The sequence below is a fragment of the Pagrus pagrus genome (genome assembly GCF_965226575.1).
Source record: "Pagrus pagrus genome assembly, chromosome: 8".
Taxonomy (NCBI): domain Eukaryota; kingdom Metazoa; phylum Chordata; class Actinopteri; order Spariformes; family Sparidae; genus Pagrus; species Pagrus pagrus.
The window spans coordinates 6,949,129-6,975,490 of record NC_140192.1 but is presented as its reverse complement, the minus strand read 5'-3'; the positions used below and the strand labels follow the sequence as shown (position 1 = coordinate 6,975,490).

The following is a 26,362-nucleotide window of genomic DNA, read 5'->3' as shown; positions in this document are numbered from 1 at the left end:
GAAGAAAACTCAATTAGTGGTATATAGACCAGTAAATCACACATGTACTGTAGGCGCAGACCATGCAGAGCTATTAAATAGAATGAACAGGGAGAAATAACCATTTCTGCGCCCGTCTTCATGCCCGTTACGAACATACGTCTTCATGTATTAAGCTAATTCCTACAAATTGTTCCTTGCGTCCAAATTGCAAATTACTTTGGATGGTTCTAACCATGTTTGACATGTTTGAAAAATGTCAGCATGCAAATGAGGGATTTTGGGAGGAAATTGCTTGATTTTCAGTGCAGTGCTGATGGAAACTATTGTGACAGAAGGCAACATAGAAGAGAAATGGAGGAGTTACAACAACTTTCAACACAAAACCAAGCAAAAAGTAATGAATCCTGAGCATTTTGCAATTTTTTATGACTTGGTTTTTTTTTTTGTTCGAATCTGTAAATTGGGTCTGGAAAGTGTGATTTTCCAATCTTTGCACAAAACTGCACCTCTAAGTAAAAAGTGGTGAACTTAATATCTTGTCTGGCACAAAAATGAGCAAAGAAAGGGCCATAATGTAAAGCTGCTCAAGCCAAAAAGTGATCCAACACGTAGGTTATTGATGTGGTTCTACGTTGTCTCAACTGGCTTCTTGAACAAACACAGTAAAGGACTGAACTCTTAAGATTCATAGTTACGTGCGAAAACAAAAGCATCTCAAAGACAAATACACAAACCTGCTCGCACTGATCCAGCATTAAGTTCCTACCTTTGGGATGAAGTACTTGTTCATGTCTAGATCCGTCTTTATTCCTGTCTGCTTGCTGTCTGTGTTTATCAACTGTATCTGCCTGATGGACTATAATTATTACTTTAATTGCATCCTATTTATGCAAGCTGACAGACAGAGGAGGGCGAGAAAAGCTGCTTGAGTGTTAAAAAAAAGAGAGAGAGATGGAGGAGGTGATGAAAAATGTGTCATTTGCACCTAGAGATCCGGTATCATGCCTTCAAGAATGTACAATAAAACACTGTGACCTTTATCACATGTCAATCTGAATGAACTCAGCTGTCTAAAGAGTCTAATGACCGGATCACAATCATCTCCCATGTATGCTACGAGACAGCAGCTTTGAAAGTGAGAAGTTCTGTGAATCTGAACACGGGCTGTACACGACGAGCTGTGACGCCGCGAGCATCCTTTATAACCTGAAGGACGTGTTGTGTCTGGTGAATAGCGGGCGTGTGTTCTTATAGCTACTCCATCTGTCTGAGGCACCTTAAAAAGGCAGTAAAGCTGACACCTCGCACAGAAACAGTTAGGTAACCTGTCAAACCAGTTCTGTAAAATTTACGCCGTTTGAGACAGAAGAGAGATGTCACCTGCCTCGGTGACTTAAAATACAGCAATAGCCACTGAGCTGCCTCACATTGAGGAATTATCCCTGAGAGATTAAATATAGCACAAAAAGATATAAAAATAATGCTAATTACTTGCAGTGAAATACCGTACTTCTACTGTATTTCACTTTGCAGAGACAGGAACTGGCAGACACATCAGCGATGATATAAAAAATGATATATCAGAGGACCAGAATGGCTGAGATCTAACGCATAGCCAGACTTCAGATATAATTCTCGAGTATTTTAAGTAGGATTAATCGTCTGAGTGTTCTGAGTGAATTACAACTTTTATCAAACTAAAAAGCACATCTGACCGAGCCTTTTAAGCTGCTCAGCTCCGCTTATATAAAAGAAAATGTACGTCCTCTGGAATAATTAGACATTTTACTGTAAATATTCAAAACTGTGCTTCGTGGAAGCAGAAATAATACACACATATACAGTTTTCTAAGGTGTTGTTGCAGTCTCTTAAATTGACACTTCTTGGTTTTCTTTTTAAAACAATTATCGCAAAGTAGCATCTGACAATTCTAAGAAAAAAGCGAACACTGACCCGCTGTAAAGCAGAAGATCAGTCCGACATGTCTTTGTGCAACCAGCCCCAGACTGGAATCACATTTTAAAATGTTGTGATTAATAATTCAAGATGTAAAAGGCCTGTTCAAACTTCACTATTAATGATTTTAATGTTATCTCAAGAACTCATATCGGGAGGAACAGACGCTTCACAGAAAATCTGGAATTCAGAATATGAAATCCCCCAAAAAAACTCTTTTGATCACCTCTCCCTCACTTTCACACATTAACACACTTCAGTTTGTGACAGTGTGTGTGAGAAACCGGACGTCTTGGCTGTTAGTTAGAAACAGTGTTTGGGGAAAAGGTTAACTCGAATGAGAGAACCTAAAGAAAGGAGACAAAGATGGAGAGTTAGATAGACAGATGAGACGAGCAGTCTTGTTTCGTGCCCCCTGCCTTTTTTTTTTAATGAAACGCCATTTTCTACTGATACTGTATGTGTGTGAAGACGTGTGTTTATGATGTTTTTGCATTGTGTGTGTCCTGCACACATGTATCTTTTTAACCCTCTCACACTGTGGAGAACAGTCTATAATTATGAATTTGCAGTCATAATTATACATTCTTAATTTCTAATTATGCGGTATCTGACAAAATGTTAAACGTTTCACTACAAAAAAGAAGTTTCTCATGTCTTCTGAAACAAAGGTGAACACATACAAACGTCATTTAATAACAAAACTTGCTGTCCTAGACTGTTTTGGTGCTCTGACACACCTCTGCACACCTCTAGTTTGAGTTTTTCTACTTCACGCTTCTAAAATACAGTAGAGCCCTTTAACTGGGACAAAATCTGGTAAAAATCATGTCATATGCGTCGGGCCTAAATTAAACTAGGGCGCACTGTGACACTGCAGCCTCTCAGGTGGTTACCGTAGATTATTTTTACACCCACAGAGTCGTTTTCTGGAGTGCCAGGACAAATTCTCTTCTCCTCGCCCCTCCCTCAAACTCTTTCTCTTCTTCCCCTCCCTTTCGCTCGTTCTCTGCCGCCCTCCTCCTCAAACTCTTCCTTCCCTTTTCCTCCCACCTCCATCCCCCGCACGTCTGTATTCATTCTCTCCTCTATTAGTGAGCGATCTACCTTAACGTCCTCAAACTGAATGCATATCAACTACAGTTTCCACATTTTCCCCTAAAGCCTTTCCCCTGCATTCCCTCGCTCCCCAATCTATCTTACAGTCAAGTAGAACAATATCCTATTCTCAGCATTGCAACTATTTCCTCATATTCCGCTTCACCTCATGCAATACGGCCTCTCCATCTTTAGGTTGTTTCTTTTCCCTGCCTCCAGCTCTGTCAGAAGGTTAGCCTTTGCCTCCTACCTTCTTACTCATTCTTCTCTCTATATATATATGTACACACAAACACACACACGTCTCTTATTCCTCTACCTGTTTCCATCTCCTGCATAACCTCAATTCCTCCAAGCTTTCTTGCTGCTGTTTATATCAATCTCCATACCGCCGCCACTGTCTCTCTCTCCCTCCTTGAGAAGGCCACAGTCTACTTCTGGGTTACTTGAGGAGCGGTTCAGGATGATCAGAATGAATCGCTAATCGGAAAATTAAACAATGCTCTCGCAAAAAGTTTATTTCTCACAAATGACAATCGGACCGAACGTCTCGAGATCTGCTTTCAATCATTGTTTTGAAGCAACGATTTGTCCAGATTTTCTTAACACTTGGAGGCCAGCTGGTGCTTGTTCTTCAATAAAAGTTTGGCACGCAAATATTTTAATCATCTGTTGCGTAGCTTTGTTAATATTTGACAATGACGTGAAAAAAAATCAAATCTTCACATTTTCTTCCACCCCAGCCAAGTTTCACTGAATATATTATGATATGTTGAAACATTTTGTTAATAATGTGTCACAAATCGACCTCCATGCATGACGGCAATATCTTGTACCACAAATATTATTGGATAAATTGGTAATGGATCTATACAAGACTTACATCACTGTTAGCTTAATCCACAGACAGGAAAAATCCAACCTTTAGATCCATCCGTATGACTTGATTAGTACATTTTTCCCTTTTATAATTACACAGTTTGTAGGTTAAAGGTCAAGTCTTTATATTTGTGGTTTGGACTGTTTAATCAGACATCTGCCCTCATTTATTCTAACCCCTCCTGATCCCTCTCTCCCAGTTGTCCACCCAGTTCCCCGTCTGTCCACCCTTGCATTTCTTCCTGGGAGAGTTTGAGCCAGAGCTGCTGTCTTCATCACGCTGTGTCCCACCCTACATTTTTAATTTTTCCTTATCATCCAGCTGCCACTGATACTCCATGTAGGTCAATAAAGAGGGCACGCACTCACACAAACACCCTCTCTCTTTCTCTCTCTCATGCACACACACAAACACAAATAAACTCCAAACTAAGACCCAGTGACAAATTACACCAACAAAAAAGTACTGTTTCCTGCCCCATGATAAAAAAAACAGCCGAGTCACCAGAATAAATGATGGCATTGTACATTTCTGCAAACCACAGATGCATTAAATGTGCACATTTCATACAGATCTCAACATTTCTACAGCACGTGTCTTATCACGTTCAACTTACATGTATACGAGCTTTCAAGATCAAGAGGAAGAGGAGATAGTGGCGGATTGACAGGTATGATGGCTGCAAACACTTTCCAAGACAGTGTTTTGACATTTGCAATGGTTTAAACCACTGAATAATATTTAGGGAGATGACGGGATCATTTGCAGCCATGTTTGTGGCAACAAAACCAGATATTTTTGTCAAGACGTCAACACATTACTCAATCCGTGTTAGTGCCAACAAAACTGGATATTTTTGACGAAACACTGGGACAATTTCCAACTGTATTTGTGGCAACAGAAGCAGGTTTTTTTTTTTGACAAGACGTCAACACGTTACCCAGCCGCGTTCGTGCCAAAAGAACTGGGTATTTTTTAACGAAACGCTGGGACAATTTTCACCTGTATTTGTGGCAACAGAACCAGATACTTTTGACAAGACGTCAACACATGACCCAGCCGCATTGGTGCCAACAAAAGTGGATATTTTTGACGGAAGCTGGGACGATTTCCAGACATGTTTGTGGCAACAGTACGACGAAAGCCAAAACATCATCTTTTCCTAAGCTTAACTAAGTGGAATTTGTGCCTAAACCGCAAGACCACAAGCACAGCATTGTCACAACATGAATTTGCAACATGAGGACACCTGAAGCAACATATTCAACAACATATCGCCGGTCTGCAGAAACATAAATTACCGACATTAATTCTTGAGATTAGGTTGGTGAAAAAAAAAATGCGATCACACACTCACACGCTCAGTAACAACTATGCATAATATTTCATGGTATTGTGTCAGACACTGACTATCAGACACTCAATACAATGCAGATCAATAAGACACCACCATAGGATTTAAAACAGTACTAGAGGAGTTGAGGAGTCTCATCCCTTCTGCTCCTCTCTCCTCCAACAGTCTAACAAGAACTCTGCTGTCACCCAACTAAATCCCAGAGAAAAGCTTGACAAAAGCCCTCCCTTGGTAAATTTAAACCCTGCTCTAACACACACGCACATACACACTTGAGCACACACACACTCCCTGCAGAGATTAATAAATCTCATCTAGATCGTGGAGCTCTGATGGACTAGGTTGACAGAGGGGGTCTGGGGCCTGTCATGGCAAGCAAAGCACTTTGCCCATCTCTCATTCAATTATTCCCCTCCTCTCGTGCTTTTTATCACTCTGCTTCACTACTCCTTTCTTTGTATCTCCCTCTCCTTGTCCCCCAACCCTGCCTCCCTCCTCTGCTTTCTTTCTTCCCATTTGATCTCTTTACGATTCATTGAGAGCTGCTGCAGAAAAAAAATTGCTGTTAATTGTTCTGATAAGGGTGAAACTGAAGGAGACGCACGGATCAAAGGAAGACTCAGTTTTATATTTTGGATCACAGACAGGCCTCTGTGTTCTTTTAATTGAACTAGCTGGCTCGGCGTACTTGAGGGTTGTTTGAGTAAATGTTGCTCGGTGTATGGCTTGATTTGTAGCTGCCCAAAAGCACAACAGAGCTACGCAAATCTTATGCACTATTTTTGTATAAAACGATCACATAAACTACATTTCGCTGTAATGTTTTAAGCCAGGCAGACACTGTTGGTTTTTATTAATCTTTCATGTACGTTCTGCACAGCGAGAACCTCCAACTTTTACTGTTCGGATCAATCGACCTACCACGATATGGCTGCGCACGCTGAACGTAAACACAGAACCCCCAGTCAGTTTTGTCCATTGATAATTCAGATAAAGTTTTTCCAAACATAACAATTATGTTGACAAAAAGAGAGAAAGGTGGCATTCCTTTGTGCAAATCTACTATGAATGGGAAGTCAGACAAAAAAAAAAGATGACTATAGAGCCACAGATGGCTGGAAGATGCAGACAATATGGTCTGTCTGTTCCACAGCGAGGTTCGGTTTTATGTCCCAATATCCTCAGGGCTACACTTTTAGCAAAACGTTTTAAACACTAGCGCAGTAACAACAAAACAAGCCGAGTTTATCTCAGATCTTTTGACGGTATCCGTGTAACTGCTCAAGCTGCAGGACATCCCATCAAAATTTCTGACCTGCCAGATTTCCATCCAATCGTCCGTGAGCTGGATCATTGATCAGTCAGACAGTTAATTGGGTGTTGTGATGCCCCTCAAACTGCTTGTCAAAAAGACAAACAGTCTGGCAGCAACTCAGCACAATTGTAAAATCATTCAGGGGACTAAAACTCTGCTACTTGAGAGATTTGAGAGAAACTTATTGACAGATGGCAATGACAATTGCTCAAAAGTTGGTCAAAGCCACTTATTAAGCATTCAGTGCACGTCTCTCTCTTTTTTTTTTGTCTCAAACACAAACAAACAGATTCAGTAAAGCAAAATAAAAGGCTCCGCTTTAAGTTACCTTAAAAGGAAGGGACTTTTCACTGCAAGGGCTGATGGGTAGAGACTGGAGGCTGCTGGCAGGACTCGTCTCTGTGCTCTGCAAAAGACAAAAACATAAATATAAAAATTAACATCATGCTGAGGTTTGTGATAAGTGCTGCTGATAAACTAGTAACGTGCACAGAATGATTTTTACAGCATCAATCTCACTTAATAAAATAAAGGCATCTGCAACTATTTCAGCTTTTAATTCGTGCAATTTCATTTGGGTGTTAAACAGTATTGGCAAAAACATTAGAGGTCTGGCCATTCATTTAATAGGAAAATAGAGAGAGGTATAAAAGACTGTTTTTTTTGCAGATTGTTGCTCATTTAAGCTGCAGCCTCCTCTGCTAGGCAATATTTCACCTTGTCTATTAATAAACTGTAGGTTTATCCTCACAAAAATGTAGGATAATTGGTTTCAGAAAATTTGGCTGTAGGAACACATCTCAATTTTGTAACTTTTTATAGCCAGTTTCTTACGTAATCTCTGTGTTTTCTAAAGCCAGCTGTGATCGGACACATTTTGGACTCGACACACGTGTCTAGTGGGCAGAGAGCCGGGGAGGGGGGTATCTGGAGGGGGCTCACATATATGCACACACACACTCAGCTGGACAGGGCATACATTCATGTGACATAAGGTGCACATTCTGTCTCACGCGAACACGCACACACTCCTCAAACATGAGCAGACGCTGGTCTAATTGTCAACTGGGAGGGCTTAAGAAAGGACAGATGGGAAGGTAGAAGATAAAGTCATGTCTTTAGCCGGGAGTGCTGGTTTTGATGTAATAATTCAAGGTAAGGACATGACAGTACACACAAGATGCTAACTAACGTGTTCACACTTGGTTTTGTGATAAGGGCTATTTCTTACCATCTGCTGCCCTCTTGCAGATTTATATGCAAGGCAACCGTTCTTTTGTGTGAGAGCGATGACCATACACACAATCAAGACACCCTGAAAAGGTGCTTTTTAGGCTAAACTCCTGATTGTTTGTGAATATTTTTGGCCTCCTGTCAATACTCTGAAGGTAACCCTGAGAAACATCAGGGCCCGAATCTTTGCGCAGCATAAACTTGACGGTTTATTGGTTTGGCTGACCTTTTAAAGAAGCATACCTCCCTATCAGAATTATAGGTGTGCTATGGCGTAAGGCCCTCAATGTGTCATCTGTGATCAATGCCTTTCCCTATGTGGAGAGACAGGCGCACACTCACAGACACCCAAACACTCTCCCTCTCTCGTTTCTCTCTCACACATACACAGTCTCTTTAAGGTCACCCCTGTCCCACAGGCCTTAACACACAACTGTCCCCACAATTAGATGTGGATCAGTAAAAAGCCTTTTGGATTTAAGAATGGAGAAAGCTGCCTGGGAGCTCTGGATTTAATGACTTGCACTACCCCGAAGCTAAATGTCGAAAGATGATGAATGGCCTAAGAAAGGGAGGCAGGTTTTGTAGTTTGATACACCCCTTTAATCACATTTACACATCAGTTTAATCAAGAAATGAAAACCTTCAAATAACTCAAGGTGCATTCATGCCCACTCTCTTCCACTGACATTTGGCTTTTTATCAGAAAGCAGAACCATTAGCAACATACTGCCATGCAATTTAGTGAGTTCTTTGAATTTAAAATACCAGCTCTGCACGGATATTGCTGAGTTTTTCTTTGTTTTCTAACCCCGAGCTTCTGGAGGTCTTGTGGTTAAACTTAAATTGCAAATATATAAAACTTAGTTTGTCAGAGTTCATGCAAACTTTTGCTGGTATTGATGGATATCATAGTAGCCAGCTGTATTACAATTCTGCTGCGAAACCTAACCCTTTCCAAAAAAGAAAGTGGTGTAACAGTAATACATAATAGCATTTTCAAATACATTTTATATCCATAGCTATTGTAGTAACAACACCACGCTGCTGAAAAGGCTTTATGGAGGCAGCAACAATAAGCTGCTGCCACAAGTCAAGCAGCAGCCTGAGGGTAAGAGTCACTGGGATGGACAGAAGGGGCTGCAGAGGCACAAGCTAACTGGGCCTGGTGGTGCATGTGAGGATTTTGCTGCACAGAGTGTATTCAGTAACAAATGGGGCCGTCACTGTTTTGCTAGAATCCATGGCTGACGCTGACAAATGGGGATCATTGTGTGTTGCAACATTAATGCACACATGGACAGTGGTATTTTAGAAATGTTCCTCCGTGCAACCAACAGGATAAACTGCTGAAAGAGAGATAAATCATGGATGGAAGGAGTGTCTCCAGCTGCCATAAACGTACTGATTTGACAAATATGACGCACAGAAAACACAGGAAATTATCAAGTGTGATGCATTATCTGGTCAGGTCATGCATATCATGATATGTATTTGTCTATGCTGTGTGTATGAGACTCATGTTTATGTCATCTTTAAGCCTTTACCACAGAGAGTAGAGAGAGATGATGTGAAACGAGGGTGAGAAATGTGTCAAAGTCGGACATAAACTTCGGATGTTGCAGTTTGCCGTCGGCATGTTAACCCGAGCTCCCCTTTTCTTAATCCTTTAACAGCAAACTTGCAATTTATCATTTCATTCACAGATTCCAGGTCTTCTCACTGACAACTCTTACATTTGACATCTTTATCCATAAAACATAACCGAACTCAGCATATGCATTAAACCATAAAAATATTCTATGGGGTGCCCCGGTAGTCCTGAGCGAAATGGGAAGGGTTCAATTCCAGCTCGGGCCCTTAACTGCATGTCATCCCCTCTCTCACCCCTGCCTTTCCTGCCTGTCTCCAGCTGTCACGATCTGAAAAAGCAGAAATGCCTTCTCTCTTTTTTTTAAGTTGTTCTCTCTTTTGCTGTCTCAGTTGGAAAAAGCACTTTTTTTAAAAATAATATATAAAAGTCTAGTGCCTAGTCTAGCTTAAAGGGGCAATATGTGAGAATTTAAAACATTCAGAACTTCAGTTCTGACATTATGACGTCCATGTATTGTGTTGCATAGATACTGTATATACTGAAGTTAGCATGCTAACTAGCTAGCCCTGACCATTCCCAGTCTAAAGCTCCTGTGCTAGTGGTGTAAATACCAACACTCCTTCGCTGCTAGCTGCACAGCTAACTGAGCTAAATAGCTAATGGCAGTTACAGTTAGCAGCAGTTACAGTTACTCTAGCGATACAGGTCAAATCTGAGTAATAAGAGGAGTATTTTTACCAAAACTGTGGACTTATTGACTTATGTTATTGCATTTGTTAACAATCTAAAAGCTTATGGGTTATGTCACTTTATTTGGTATTGCACAAAGATCAACTTTGCGACTTGTATTTTTTTGCTATGTTATATGGTTGTGCATGTTACCATACAAATGGCATTCAAATGATATTTTTAGAGAGCCTTGGCAGTGTTTACTACAGTTGTTGGCATAGAGTAGAACAAATGCAGAAAATCTGGGAGATAATGAGATAAATATTGGACTTCTGGACTTGAGCGCCTGGCTTAAAAAATATTAGATTACGCTGCGTGAGTCATTTATGGTAATTTGTGCCTCTTTGAAAGCATCTTCCATCCTTTTCAGTTGGTTTGAGGATGACAGGATTGGAAACGTGCTGTTTTACAGGTGACACATAAAGCTGACCGGTATTCTGACTGCCATTAAAGAGAAGAGAAGTAAAGTGAACTTGGGGCCTTTAAGTTAAGGTAAACAAAAGAAAAGAAAAGACGATTGGGGCTCCATACCAGAAGGTCAAGCAAATAATATGCAAAGCATCCAGACATGCCGAGTCACCCTCCCCTTGCCGCAGAATGGATTACATACACTGATGGAAGGTAACAAAATTTGCAAGTTAATGACACAACAGAGCAAGCAAAGAGGGCAAAGTATCTCCTCTTTCATATTCATGTTCTGCTGCTGTGTACTCTCTCCCTTGCACTCCCTTTAGTCTCTCCATCACCACTGTAGTTTATGTCTCTCTCCAGTAATTATCATTTTCATGTCTCATGTCTCTCTCACAGTGGTCCTGGTAGGGGAAAAACAGAGAAATGAGCAGTAAAGAGAATGCGAGACGGCCATCCACATGCCTCTGTGGGCTGTAATTCACCACTAGCTTTGATCTTAGTTTAGAGGTACTAATGGTGGGGTGTTAGGGAAGGTCTGGTCACCCTTTTATAGGCCTTTTTGTGTATTTGTATTTGTGAGTTTGGGTCTGTGTAATATTGCTGTATTTGGTCAGACACCCATGTAGATTACAAGAAAAACAGCAGCCAGACATTGCTAATGGATGCTCTTTCAGCTCAACTTCCAGAGCTTACGGTCTTACTAACATCTCTCTTTGCTATGCAAATGTGTCATACACTCATAAAACAATGGGACAAAGTGTGTGAGTGAAAATATGAGCACTTTCATTCCGAAACAAAACACGCACAATATATGAAGCACCGCCAAAAACACCAGCTTCCAAATAACCAGTTCTATTGAAGCCGATATACAACTTTTAACAATTATTTAGGCCGTGGCCATTTTCCAAAAGAGAGTAATCATCGTTGTGGCCTTGTGTGGACTGTGGTCTCAGTAAAACTGGAATTTACATTCAGCAGTTGATTGTATAATTTGTCATTGTGACTGAGAATCTGCTCCAAGTCAAGCTCTCTGCAAATTGCAATTACCCCAAATAAAGCATGTGAAAAAATCCCAGTAAATGACAAAATGTAAATGTACTCCATGTTTAAAAGCTTGAAAATTATTATTAAGTTCTATTTACATTCTGGTGTGAAGCGGTCCGGCAGTTAAAACGATAGCATGACTGAGCACGGTGGCCATCAATACGGTTCCCTGGTTTTTACAGTTAAACCTTGCGAAGCTATTGCAACGTGTCAGTGCTTTACTAAGTGACTATTACGGCTAATCACGTCGATAATGGTGCAGAGGTAATTTTACTGGTTTCCCGACTTTCACACTGAGATGGCCTCATAGCCTGAGGTAAACTAGCGATGAGGAGGCTAAAGCATTTAAAGAGCAGAGTGATACTCTGAAACAGGAGGATTAATGTCTGGAGTGTGTGTATAGGAAGAGTATGAGGGCAAACACTCAAATAAGGCTTCCAGTTTCCTTCTCAAAATGTGGGATCTGATTAAATTAACAAAACAAACCTTTCAAAGGCGGCAAAGGATCCACTTTGAGAAGATTTCATGCAGCTGAAATAGAACTGATTGAAACAGGAGTGAATAATCTGTCAGTGGAGCTCTGTAATGTTTTGCTTTCAAATGCCTTTTGCTTCATATTATGTGCCAACCGTGGTTTAAAACAATCGGATGTACGTATACCTTGATCAGATAAAGGTCTGTCAGTGCGGTACCAACTTCTAGTTGCGTTATTCTTCTGTTCTGTGCAGCCAAATGCACTAAGGGCCACTTAACAGAATAGTGTTCTGGGATGTACTGTTAGTTAATCTCTATGAACTCGTGTTAAGAAGAGTCTAGCTTGTGTCTGTGTGTGCATATCCCACCTCCTGCAGTGTCCGTCTCAGCCTTAAAAGCAGGGTTTTGACAGCAGTGCAGTCCTGCTGCATCAGCCTGAGTGGAAGCGTTTCCAGCCCCGGCGGCAACGGCTCATCTTCCCGCCCCAAACCCAGCCCCGAGCTCCAGTCAGCAGGCAGCAGGCTGGTCGGACGGCTGGGCTCCCTGGAGGAGAGGGAGAGCAAAGGGAAGGGGGAGCAATAAAGAGATTTCATGTTAGTGTGAGTCAGTGTGAAAACTTGATCATTGACCTGTCTTCATATGCTCTCAACAGGCAACCAGTGGAATCTTTCAAAGGCGCTCTGCCTTCGGTCGTTATGCTATATTACGCAATAAGATATCAGCTGCTTCTGAACATCCCAACAGTTCCCAGAATGCCCAAACATGGTCTAAACAGTAATTCGTCAGCATGCGGAAGAATAATATGTGAAAATTAGATGCAACCCAGTGAAGAATTCCTTCTCCTACAGGCTTTAAATAAAAAAAGATAGATAAAAGGCAAGATAAATGAGACAGAAATAGAAAATGAGACACAGAAGAGAGATTTCTACGGGGGTGGTAGACGGGGTAACAAAGGTCGGATGCAGACCAAGACCTGCAACCATCAGAGAGCACAGCAGCTGCTCCGCGGGAGCCCCGAAGGAGTTCGTTTTAATGAGCATCCACTTCTGTAATAAGTCTGTTTTAAGATGATTTAAATCTGACAACAAGAGGTGATAACACACTCCCACTCAAACAGACTAAACAAAAGCACTTACAAATGCATACAAAATGCGTAGACACACATACACACTCGTGCATTCAAAGATCAAAGTCCTGCTTCTAATCCTGCGTCTCAACATCATTATCAACTCAAAAGGATACTTCACTGTCGAGAGCTTTGATTCATCATAGTCCGTCGCAGCTGTGTGATCTGGTTTGCATCCTCCTCAGTATTTTTTGAGGATTGTAAATGTGTTTTGCATTATTGCATGTCCACAATTATTGTCCTGCGGAAACAACGGTGTGTACGTGTTTGTGCACGCAGCTGATTGTGCGACTGTGTGTTTAGAAACACCTTTTTAATTAACTCTCAGTTGTTAGCTGCAGTAGACCTCCCAGCCCAAAGAGCTGAAATCTTTCCAAAAAGGACGAGTTCATAAGTCACTGATTAAGGCCTGATTATTAGCAAGCCTCTGTGACTCTATTCCTCTGCACACGTCTGCGGTGGTGTGGGTTTGGATGCAAACACAAACAACAGTGTGAGATCAACCACAGCACTGTTTTAATTAACTGTCCCATTTGAGAACACAGTCCATTAAACAGTAAACAGGCCTCTGGAGCTGTATGTCTTTGGTCTCTGGTGCATGGCCTCTGTTCTTTGTCTCACCTTCAACACCTATTTAGCACGGCAGAGGACAGACACAATGAGGCACTTTCAACAAGAGTCGGGCTTGATCAATGTTGCAGCAGGCCTCATCTCTCTTCCCCTTCCAGCGCCACAACTACAAACGCTGACCTTATCTATAAAAACTATATCTCTATAGTCATTCATTGCTCCGAGCCCACTTCTTCTGTCAGCTTAAGAGTTTAGGTTTGACCAGAAGCATCATTTTTAACTGCTTAAGATGTAGGACTACTTCATATTCCACCTGGTATAAGGCTCAAAACAGAGATGAAGCTCTTTCTGTGTTGTAGTTTCAACGATGTCAAGAGATTTATGTGACTAATGGTTTAATTTGCATTTAAGTTACATCTCGCCCCGGCCACTCATTTGGAAAATAAACGCAGCAGCTTACTTTATGATAGTTTTGTGCAATTATGAATGTAATCGTATGGCTGTCCAGCTGTTGTTGTGGTTTAGTATTTTGATATTTGCTATTTGGTGATAATAGGGGAGTTAAAGATACATTTTGAAAAGTCATATTCATTTTCTACATTCTTATTTTGTGATTAACATTTAGTAGTTATAGTTTTGTGCACCACGGTTCTCATCTAAAGTCACCAGCACTGCACTGGACCAGTGACAGGGACACGAGACTGCGGGACAGCCAGGCTTGCAATTAAAAATTTGCAAAGATGACCACCAAAAAGTAAACTGCCAGATGCCAGAGGAAACTGGCTTAATCACAAATCTACAACAAGTTTGGCTAATCACCTGGAAACTGTGATTAACAGCTTAGCCCTCTTGCAACTGCCAAATGGATGACATATTAAGGCTTTTGGTTTCCTAGCAGGACAAAGCACCCCACCAGACTGCAAAAACCCTTCAGCAACTGCCCAAAAAGAGTTCAAGGCGCCTCCAAATTCACCAGATGCTAATTCGATCGAGAATACATGGGACATGCTGGAACAAGTCCAGTTCATGGAGGCTCCACCTTCCAACACACAGGACCCAAAAGATCCACCACCAACGTCCTTGTGCCAGAAACCACAGCATGCCCTCAGAGGTCCTGTGTCCGTGCCTTGACTGGTCAGAGCTGTTTTAGATGCTACACGATATTAAGCAGGTGACTTTGATGTTGCGGCTGATCAGTGTAATCGACAGTGTTTGACTCTAAGTCAAAATAACCTTGATACTCAGTTCTGTTAATGCTGAAAATTCAACCTTTACAAGGTACAATGTGAACTTTTCCCATTAACAAGAATTAAAAATCAATTAATGTCATGTTTTCAATCAATAACAATGTGGAGATGACCCATGCTCGACCCAAAAGAGATTTTTCGAAATGTCAAAACACAGGAACACAATAACAGTCTGTTGAATCTTCAGTATCAAGGCCACTGTGCTCTGGAAGGGCGAAACTGTTTGCAATGAATCGATTGCATATCTTCCTCACAAGCACCCACTGATAAAAATGTAGCTTTTGATTTTGTCACATTAATTCAAAATTGATTCTGAAGCCCTTCTCCACATTTTCCAGACTGAATACTCTCGAAGCATCGCAGCATGATATAAACTACAACGCAAATACAAAATATACACATATATCTTGTGTAATCCAAGTGCTACTGATTATTCAAGCAACTATAGTGATAGAATAATGTTGTCAGTGTAAAGCAAAAGTTATGCAAGACTCTCCAGCCATCAAGAAACTGGAAAGACAACAACAATTAACCAATAGGTTACTCAGATATGTTTTAAAATTCCTGCACTACAACACACATTTCTCTGCCAAGTTGTGATATTCTGACAGAAGTGCATGAAGGGGGACTGTGTATCTCACCTTCTTTATGACATTTTCAAAAGGTGAGCTGAGAAATACCAACCACCTGTCTGAAAAACCGCAAAGACAACCAGCCAGTTCACAGTCTGCATATCAAGAAAAGGAGGAGAGGGAGGGATGGCGGTGAAGAGAGGCCGACGTGGCCGCTGAAACGAGCAGCTCTTTATCATCAAGAGAGCCGTGTTCGCTTTGACTGATAGCCATTTCGGGGGGAGGTGGGAGGAAATTAGATGCCTTTTGTCCCATTCTCCCAGAAAAATCACCGAGCAAACAGTGGCGGGGAGCATTAAGTCAGACAGCAAAATTTCAAGGAAAAATGTGAGCAAAACAAGACCATATCACTAAAATATCGATCAACGTAAGCCTCTCCAAAGACTTCTCGCTGAAAAGGTCGGACTGAACTGCTCGCTCATTTTGCCCTCTTCTTCGCCGGCTCACAGTCCCACCCTTCTTTCTTCATTTCAATGTCACCCATTCACTTTCTTCCCCAGCTCCTCTCTCCATCCCCTCCTTCTCACTCACTTTCTATTCATCAATCTGCAACCCTCGACTGTTCTCTACGAACTCCCCTCTCTCTTACTTTTCTTTGTTCACCTGCCCTTCCCTTCTCCACCCTATCCGACTTCTCGCCCGAGCCCTCGTTTTCCGTCTCAACAGCTCTCCCCTCGCCCCTTCGTTTCTCCCCCAGCCCCCCATCACTTTGACAACCACTACACTAAACTGATGCAGTATCAAAGCCCAAGGTGTCCCCGCAGGGATCCTGCTTAGCACCTCAGACAAATGTCGATGAAGCCTGCTGTCTTTTGAGGACAGGTGAGCTCCGTCTGTCAAGCAGCCACGGGTGTTTTTCTCCCCCTTAAACGGTATTGTTTCTAAGCTTTTGTTCCTGCCTGGCATCTCAGGTTAGAGTAAACTTTCTCCATTTGTTTCTCCGTCACTCCACCTTGCTTTCTAGGCGGGATGAATTCAGCTTAAATAAATGACATATGATCAATCACGCACCCTTCTGTCTGACAGCTTGTGTCAAGGTGCGCAGTGGCTGTGCGACAAGAAAGGTCTTTTTGTCTCTCAAAAGTTGTTTTCTTGTAGTTTTGTTTTTGTTTTTCGACATCTGTGTGTCTCTCTGAGCCTGACGCTCTTGCCCTTTCTCTAGCTTCCACCAGGGTTTTTGGTTTGGATTCCTCTTTTACCTCTGTGGTGCACATCAGATCCACTGACAGGAAAATGAGTGGGAGAAGGGTTCAAACAACACTCGCCTCCCCAAAAACAATAATGATAGAGGTGCCCTTATGCAAGGCGTTCACTGTTTCAGGAGACGAGAGGTGGAATATTTCTGGCTGAACTGAGCAACTGAGGGCTGTAAATGTGTTTCACTGTGGGCAAGTATTACCTTTACAGTTATTTCTAGGGTCCTTTGTCCCGTGTCTTTAGTGGGTGGAACTGAATTTTGTGATTTTATTTTGCCTGTATTCCATCTAACTGGTCGACCTTACCTCCTATGACTAATGTCTAAGGTTGGGGCAATGGTGGATGCCATCGTCCAGCCCCAATGGCTGATAAACTTTGACTACTGAACCCTCTACCATTGTAACATTGTGATTTAAAAGCCCCCCAACCAGAAAGCGTAAAAGGTTGTGTGTCCCCTGAGAACTGCGGTTAAGCAGGACTGAAAAAGAAAAAAGACTGTTGCTTCTTAATGCACAAACATTATCTCCATGTCCCGTTTATTATTTTCTTATTAAACCTGCCGACCCGAGACACTGGGTTATGTTTGTGGCAGCTGTGTTTCTTTTCTGCGGGCTGCTGTGAGTATGTTTCTCTCAGTTGTGCTGTTGTTATTTGTATTTTCTTGGCTTAGCTTCCTCTGTATAGCTGACCAGCTAACTTTGTGTCAAGCATCCTCCCGACAACGATGTCATCGTCCATCACAATGTTTCACTGGGGACATCGTCATATGCAAATTTGATAGACATTCTTCGAACTTTATAACAGAAAAACAGACAGAATTTTATTTCCTGATACTCAGAATATTCTGGATTAATGTCTCAAGTTCGTGTAGGGCACAGGAACGAAAGGATTTGATGTTCAGGAAGATGGGTGTGGACGCAAAAGCCTCGACTTTGAAAACAGACAAGGTTTATGTCCCGTCAGTCAGGTTTTACATTTTCAATACCTAAGATTGACCACATTGTGACTCTAAACTTAATACAGTGAAGAAAATCATATGTTAAGCTTGTTCTCACAGGAGCAAACCACTGAAAACACTGGCAGAATGTCTGCAACATATTTTGCAAGCACAAAGAAAAGGTTTGAATAAATTTTTGAGAATTTTACCAGCAATGGGCCATTTCTTACTCAGATAATAGCGAAGTCTGTGATTTGATTTTTTGGACCTGAAATCTCTCTTCAAGAGTTTCAGCAGAACACATTTAGCAGGATAGCTGTTAAACTGAATGCTACCAAGGTTTCACTGAGGAAGGAACAAAACTCAGAATCGTGTGACTGTTTCAATGACGGCGGCATTGGCAGAGACTGCCAAAGTGCCAAAGTGCCAATGTGTGTGTGTGTGTGTGTGTGTGTGTGTGTGTGTGCACGTGTGCGTGTGTGTGTTGACAGCATGTCAGAGTACATATTCTCGACTGCAGTTACAGAGTAGACAAAGTCTTTTTCCAGCAAAGTCTCATCTGCAGGTAATTACCCCACACATACGTGCAGGAGCACACACACACGCACGCACACACACACACGCACACACAGAAGGAAGTGCACGACACAGTTGAAGACAAGTCTGTTCAGTGATGATAGATGTTGTACAGGCAGGGAGGCCGTTCCTCCACTCAGGGTCATCTGTCTTTTTACTGTCGTGAGCCGATAGACCGACACGCTCACCTCATTTCTCTTCTTTTTTTTTACCACCTGCACAATCTCTCTCACGTACACACAGACATGGACACACACACACACACACACTGCACCTCTGAACAGGTTGTATGTAGAGTGTGTGCAGACCCTGTGATACGACTCATTAACAGACGATGACACAGATGGACAAAGTCTTAATTTCAAGCGATACAGAAGCTGTATATCACCAGCTAGTGGATGAAACTGGTACTGTGAGAACATGTCAGTGTGAAGCAAATTAGAACTAAATGAATGGAGAAGAGTGCAATTCAATTTTTTCAGAGATCTCTCTCTCTGTAGTCTTTTCAGAGTAATTGTACAAAGGAAAGACAAAAGTAAACAGGAGACGAGTGTGAAAAATGCCTCCTTCCTTTCACTTGTACTTTTTTTTTCTTCTATTCTCTGTTCTCATCTCCTCTCTTTACTCGTTGTCTCCTCAACTTTCCACATGTAGTTTGTCCTCTGTTGTCTTCCTCTCCCATACACTCTCCCCTCCAGCCCTCTCCTCTCAGGAGCCATTTCTCAACAGCAGAGTTAGAAGCGATCCATTTCACCAACCTGAAAAAGCCAATTATCTGCCTTTTTATGACTTTCATTATTTTACCACCTCACACAGTGTTTTATTACAGGGCTGCTGGCTCCTAGCGCTGACACATACGTGCACATACACCACATTTAAACAACACACACACACACACACACACACACACACACACAGCCATATACAAACACATTTCTATATGCACACTTCTGTCTGGGGTTTACATAATGTTAAGTTGAAGTGAGGAATAATGACTGCTAGTCAAATAAATTATGTGTGATTGAAGAGCATTATCTTGAGCGGCAGTGCAAAGGGGTGGGCTGTACCCTTGTCAATCAGCTATATAAAGACTGCATTGTCTCATGAATAATAACAGTAAAGGGCACTTGAACACTGAGACACGGTGAGAAAGGGAGTCAGTCCCCTGTGCCAACTTTTCCCTCATTAAATCTTTACTGACAAAAAGGGATATATTTATGAGGACAATCCAATATATGTGTGTGTGCGGCTGTTTACACGCGTGTCATGCAGACATCTTCGAGTCATGCGTGCACCTGAGCGCGAGTACAACGCACGGTATACGACAGCGATTGGAGAATGATCGCCCTCATTTGTCACTCCTTCTTTCCATCTGACAGACACAGTGTGCTCATCTGCATTCAGCACCTGAGGCCACGGATGTTTAATGCCGCCATTAAACTCATCTCAGACATAAAGTGCATCTGTGACTAAAAGAGTGAGCACAAGCCAAGCTCCAGGCAGTGAACCTGATGGTGAATTCAGGTCTTCAGACACCGAATGGGGGAGAATATAAAACAAATGTAATTGTGCAGGGGTAACTTTCTGATTAACCTAATTGTCCTTTCCGCTTTTCCTTTGCACTCTGCACTCTCTGGCACAGTATATACTACCAGCTGAGACTGTCCACTTCTGCAAGGCCTTGACATCTGTGAGTATCGTCATATTGATCCCACACAATAAGGCTGGAAGCCACCACACCAGCTTTTTGTGGGGGAGCAACCTGTGTGTTACTGTGTAATCAGAACACTCTAATTACTAGCAAAACTTCTTGTTGCTCAGAGAGATCTATTTAGTACTGGTCCCATGTGACAAATTACATTTCCTATTTCAGACAACCCTGCCAAGCCACATTGCCCAAAATTTTCTCGTGTATTAATGCCTTAAAGCGATATTCCACTGAAGTAGAACATTGACACTTTTTTGAACAAAAACCATGTTATGAGCTCACAAAGTACCAAAAGCGCCTCCCCCCATAAATGAGCTCACAGTGACTACATTTACATGCACACTAGTAATACTTTACTTATATAGTATAACAAACATGACAATATACGACTCATGTAAACAGCATATTCTGTTTGGATATTCCTAATTAGCGCTAACTCAATATTGTATGTTGTGTGTTTGACCTCGTATGTGACTTGTTCATGTCTTTGTTTGATGCTATTTTCTGCTCGGCTCGCGTGCAGATATCTCCGGCGTCTCTCTGCTCAGGAATCTGCTCCATCGCCTTCACCTGCTCACCTGTGTGTCCTGCGCCTTCCCAGAAAACCCATTCAACCCCGGTTCTCGTCTGTACCAGCTCACCTGCCTGTCCTCGTCTTCGTCATGCTGTTTCATTGGCTGTATACTTGTATTGTTTTTAGGTTTGTCATGGCTTTGCATGTTTTCACGTTGTGTGCCTTTTATATGCTTTGACGTATTTTAGGTTTTAGGGGTTTTTTGTATGTGTACAGAGCTTGATTTCATTTATGAAAGGTGCTCTGTAAATACATTCAAATTGTTATTTTGTCTTTCAAACATTATGAAAGACCTGGAAATCAACATTTTTACATCTTTAGAGGTGATAAAGGTCATTTCAGGGCACTTTATTTGGAGTATTCGCTGCTGCCGTTCGGAGGAATACTGTCTTTTTAAAAATCATGGCAAAACTTGAAAAGTCATTATGTAAGGACTCTAGGGGGGCGGAGTGGCAGTGACAGAGACACCATTCATAGTATTACAAGACACTGTACCATCAAAATTAATTTTGTTTGTTTTAACTGTTATTTTAAAAAAGTTGCATAATGTTGCTTTAATGACATTAGTGTTTATTCCAGTTATTCAAAAGCAAATCGTCCTGTTTGTAATCCTCAACGCCAAAGGTGACAATACATCACAAAAGCAGCCACTGGTTGACTGAAGCTGGATTTGTTTTTTTTTATTTTATTTTCAAACTCAAATCAACAAATCCATGTTAAAAAATGCAAATTCCCCACCCAAAGGGAATCACTGTGTGGAGCGCACATCAATGTTCATCTATTCTATTCATTACTTAAGGACATGATAATTTTACGCTACTTATTCCGACGCCGTGATACTAAAGCACCAGAATTTCAATTACCTCATAATGTGTTGTGGTTGTGTTTATTCAGCAAACCTCCGCCTCATTATATTTCACCTGACCCTGCAGCTACGAGAAGCTAAAAGTGCAAAAAGCTGAGGTGAGCCTTGCAATGGAAATATTAAGAGTAAAACAATGAAAATCTATACACTGTGGTAAGCATATGATAATGTATTCTCACCTTAAGGTGATCATATGTATTACAGTTGTGAGTAGACAAGATTAAACTGTTGATCTAACAGAGCTCACACTACATCACCGTTTATTATAAATGTAGGGTTTTAGAGAAAACACGGGCAGTTCTGTACACTGTGGCGGCAATCTCCTGGTCTGGGACGTGTTTTCGGGAAGCAGACAAGCGCAGTGTGTAGCTAATGTTTTATGAGGATACGGTCTGTAACAACATCAACAGCATCAAGATGAATTAAAATGTTGTGTTTGTCCTTCTCTTGTCACTGTCAGGCTGCCTTTCCTTTCAGAGAGCCAAATATATTGTTTTAGATGAGTCATAGTTTTGATTTGTTGCTTGTGCAAAAAAATAATGGCACAGATGAGCAATTGTTACTTCCACACTGAGTCATTGCAAGGTACAAATGATTTACATGACAGTGATCGTGTATTTATTATGACAGACTCTGCTCTGAGGTCAGATCCGTGTCAAATGTTCACACTTGATATCCTCATTGAAAACATGTTAAACAACATCCCCTTATTAATTCTGGATCTTTAAGTCGCCATGTTTTTTGAGTTGGTGCACACAAATATTATTTCCTGTTCATAATCACCTGCATAAGCTCCAATTCTGATTAAATGAAATGGAAAAGTGCCAAGGTACCAGGAATAAGCTTCTTTAATCCAGGATATTAAGGGCATGCATGCTCTCAACGAGCCATTTCCGTAGCAATACTGAAAACAAGCTGTATATTCATGTACTGTATAGAGGGACACTGGTGAGCAGGATGTGAAGATGCAAATGAATTGTTTATTCTAAATAAGACACCAGCTGCCTAATTAGGTATTAGGCTTATAAAGTGCTACAATGACAGCCAGTGGAGTTGTGCTTTGATTGTGTACTCCACATATAATTTACTGTACCGTGTGTGAAGCTAGCAAAAACAGCTTCGGGTCTGTCAAAGTTTCAAAACACACCTACGACACCTCCAAAGCTCTGTGTTGACACTGGATTTATTTGATTTGCACACAAACAGTAATTTAATTTGGTGGAGATACTTTGACAGCATGCTTTAACCTTTGCTTATCCATCTAGCCAGCTCCTCTGTGTGGCATCTCTGTGTCTCATGGTCAGTGAATGGATGTATTCGACCCAGATATGGCACAGTAACAGTGAAGACCACTTAAATAATTTCTTTCATTCCTGGAACAGACCACTTGACAAAAGAAATAATAGAAACCAAAGGAATGTCTTACTGCCAATCGGATGTGTTTCTCTGCGTTAAAAATCAGAACCACAAGTTCTCACTCAAAGCAAGAGGGAGAAAACTGAAAGCCAACACTAATTAGTCTCCCTGTGTTGAACATTTAATAAACCCAACAGAGTGATAAAAATTAGAGGCTGAACAACAGCAATAGACTAAAGCATGACAACAGACGCACGCTACAAGACTTTCAACACGTTTGGCCTATTAGGCTGCTCTGAATATTAAAAATGTCAGAGCATATAGCCATCGCTTTTTCCTCTGAGACTTCTGAGGAGCATGATGCTGATCTAGTACGAGCAGTCTGTGGGCACAGACTGTGAGAAAAAACAAAACCATCTCCTTAAAAAGAATGTGTCAGGAACATAAAAACGACAAATCTTCTTTAATATACACTGTGAAGCTAGTCCAAAAACGGCAGATTAATACGAGATAAAAGACCGAGTTTGTCACCGTTTGTTGGATTAGCAAATTCGGCAACATTACACACCAGCAAACTGCACGGAGAGGGAGGGGAATCCACTCTGCGCTCCCTTCAACTCCCACTGTATGCCGCGTGTGTGTCTGAAAATCATGCTGCAGTGCATTTTATCTGTCCCCAGCTCCACTCCAAAGCTCAGCTTGATTCTTTATGCTTGTCTATTTTTATAAATGTGCATGTGAGTGCAGACGACTTATTGTAGGAGGAGACTTGTGTGCATGTGTGTGTGTGTGTGTGTGTGTGTTATTTTTGCTGACTATATTAATTCAGGTGGGATTAAGACAAAAACTTGGCTGATATACTTCATGAATCATACTGGCATTAAACCAATATGTTCCTCTGTTCATATGTGTATGTGAGCAAATTCTATATAATCACAGATTACGTTTGTCTCTGTGGGAGACAAGAGGGCCAACTGAGAGTACAACACTGTGTAACATGTCTACCGAATGTGAGCAGAGGGTCCAATCACATTTCAAATCACACGACACACGACGCCTTCTCTTCACTTGCCTTTGCTGCTCAGTGCTGCTTCACTACTGACAGATTCAAGTGTGACAAGTATGCCTAAACTGTCTTTCTTACACTCCCCTCTCCGCTGCATTTAATTAATAATACCCTGCTAATTTGGTAACAATTGCTCCATTTTCCCTACACTCTCAAAGACACAAAATAAACAAAGGAAAAATACATTTTTATTTTATATTTTAGCTCTATTCTATTTCAACATTCATCCATTACTTTTTGCTAATTATTTTAATTGTTTATCCACTACTTTTAGCTATTTAATAACCTCTGCTAGCTAACTACTACTGCAATAACAACTACATTAATTTTTATAGATGCCTCAATGTGTGGATGTACTTTTTTAATAAAACATCAACTCTATTTTTTCAAAATAGTTCAGCTATTCTACAATCTTTCCAGGTACCCGCTGGCAACCACAGAAGGACCCCCTCAGGTAGCCCTGGTTGGGAATCACTGATGTAGACGAGACCGACACCTCGAGCATTTGGGGGAAACATGAGAGACAAAATAGTAACTCTGAAGACATACTTAATTAAGTTGTCATTGGAGAGAACTGGGACCTGTCCAACAATGTTGACATTGCTTTATTAAGCCTTCAAATACCAATGCGAGAGCGTTTAACCACATACAGTATACATATACTGTAGCTACCTGGGAATTGAGGTTGTCTTGAGTGTCGAGCCCACGCTGACAGACAAGGACACCTCTTGAGTGTTTGTGTGTCCTCTCCCTCAGACTACCTGTCTTCTGCATGGTAATAAACAGCAATAAAAAGAGGAAAGGGAAAAGAGGATGGGAAGGGGAACTCTCAGCAGGCAGACTGCCGTCACCATAGCAACAGGCAAGCTATATCCCAACTGTCAAAATTTAATTTCCTCTGTGTCTTTTTCTATAGGAGAGACGAGGGAGAAGTCGATATCTTAACACAAAACGGGCATTGAGACACATCGCACATACAAATATTCAGTATTCACCGACCCAAAAAGCCCTCCGCCCCCCTCCTCCACCAACTAAAAGGAACTGAGTGCAGTCATTATTGTATTATTGTCAAACAGTGAGTATATGAGCAATATTATCTAGATCAAGTATTGCAACGGGAAAACGGGCTTAACTCACCAAAGATGGCTTTATCTAACAAGCACACGGAGAAAAAGAAATTAAAAAGTTTAAGAAAAAAGTATTTTTGGCCCATTTTCATTCTATCAATATGTAGCCCGATAGGACTGTATTAATTAGCTGTTTTTATAATTTAAATATGAAAGGCAAACATAAAGGAACAGCAAATGAAGCAGCTGTGTTAAAGTGCAGTGCGTAGGATTAAGGGGATGTACCAGCAGAAATGAAATAAAATGGGGTTTTTTATGTTTTTTAATTATGTGTATGTTTTTTATTAGTGAATACTTACCTGAAAATAAGAATCGTTTTGTTTTTGTTAACTTAGGATGAGTCTTTTATATCTACAGATGCAGCAGCTTCTCCTCCACTTGAGTCCCACATGTTGCACCGCCATGTTTCTACAGTAGCCCAGAATGGACAAACCAAACACTGGCTCTATAGAGAGCTTTCCCGTGGTGAGGGCTGGAACTTATAAAGCTTATTAGAAAGAGCAACACTTCATTACCCTCTGCTAAAAAGAAAAAAACAAAAAACAATCTGACCCCATTTTGAATAATTGAAAAATTGATGATCGAGTCATTTTTTTAAGCAGAAACGCAAAAATCTTTTCTGTTTCTAGCTACTCAAATGAGTTTTCTGATTTTCTATTTAATTATTCATTTGGATGTTTTATTACAGTAAACTTTGAACTGTTGGTCTGAAAAAAATATTTTAAAATGTCACGTTGGTCACCATAGAAATTAAAAGAACGTTTTTCACTATTTCTGAATATTTTCTTACATAACGCTTCATTCATACACTTGACCTTTTGAAATTCTTAGCTGCAGCCGTGTTAACATCTGTCTAAAGGTGGCATCACTAAATGTCATACTCTACCCTTCCTGTATTCTCACCCTCTTAGTGTCATCCAAACCTGTCATTGATTAAATGCTTTAAAGAGTACAGTGCGTCTCTGTTGAATGATCCTTTTTACCAGCTACTCTGCAGCATTTACGAGGTGATGGGGTACAATGTGACCCCATATTTCAGATGTGTCTTATTGTGTATCCAAGTGAATATAGGACAGCAGACTCTGATGTTTCCAGTCCACTCTGCCTGTGTCTCTCTCTCCCTCTGCACACCTATGCACTCACAAAAAAAAAGGACACTAATATTTAGCACATGGCGTTTACTGCCATAGTTTTGTTATAGCGGTTATTAATGTTTACACAGTAATAAACGCTGAGAATTAAATGCCTGCCATCAAAATCATCCAACTGTCATACATCAAAGAGGAGGTATGGCATCCAAGACTGTGTGT

The 26,362-nt window shown here is 41.1% G+C and overlaps 1 protein-coding gene across 1 annotated transcript in view; it reads right to left on the bottom strand.

Annotated features, from left to right (window-relative positions):
- The window catches only part of ccser1 (coiled-coil serine-rich protein 1), a 121,994-nt gene that overhangs the window by 67,731 nt on the left and 27,901 nt on the right, over positions 1–26,362 (bottom strand). Inside the window, exons 7-8 of the mRNA XM_084358848.1 lie at positions 12,440–12,614; positions 6,915–6,992 (exon numbers count right to left, since the gene is read on the bottom strand). Coding sequence (XP_084214974.1) covers positions 6,915–6,992; positions 12,440–12,614 — 253 coding nt within the window. The remainder of the gene's footprint in view (positions 1–6,914; positions 6,993–12,439; positions 12,615–26,362) is intronic.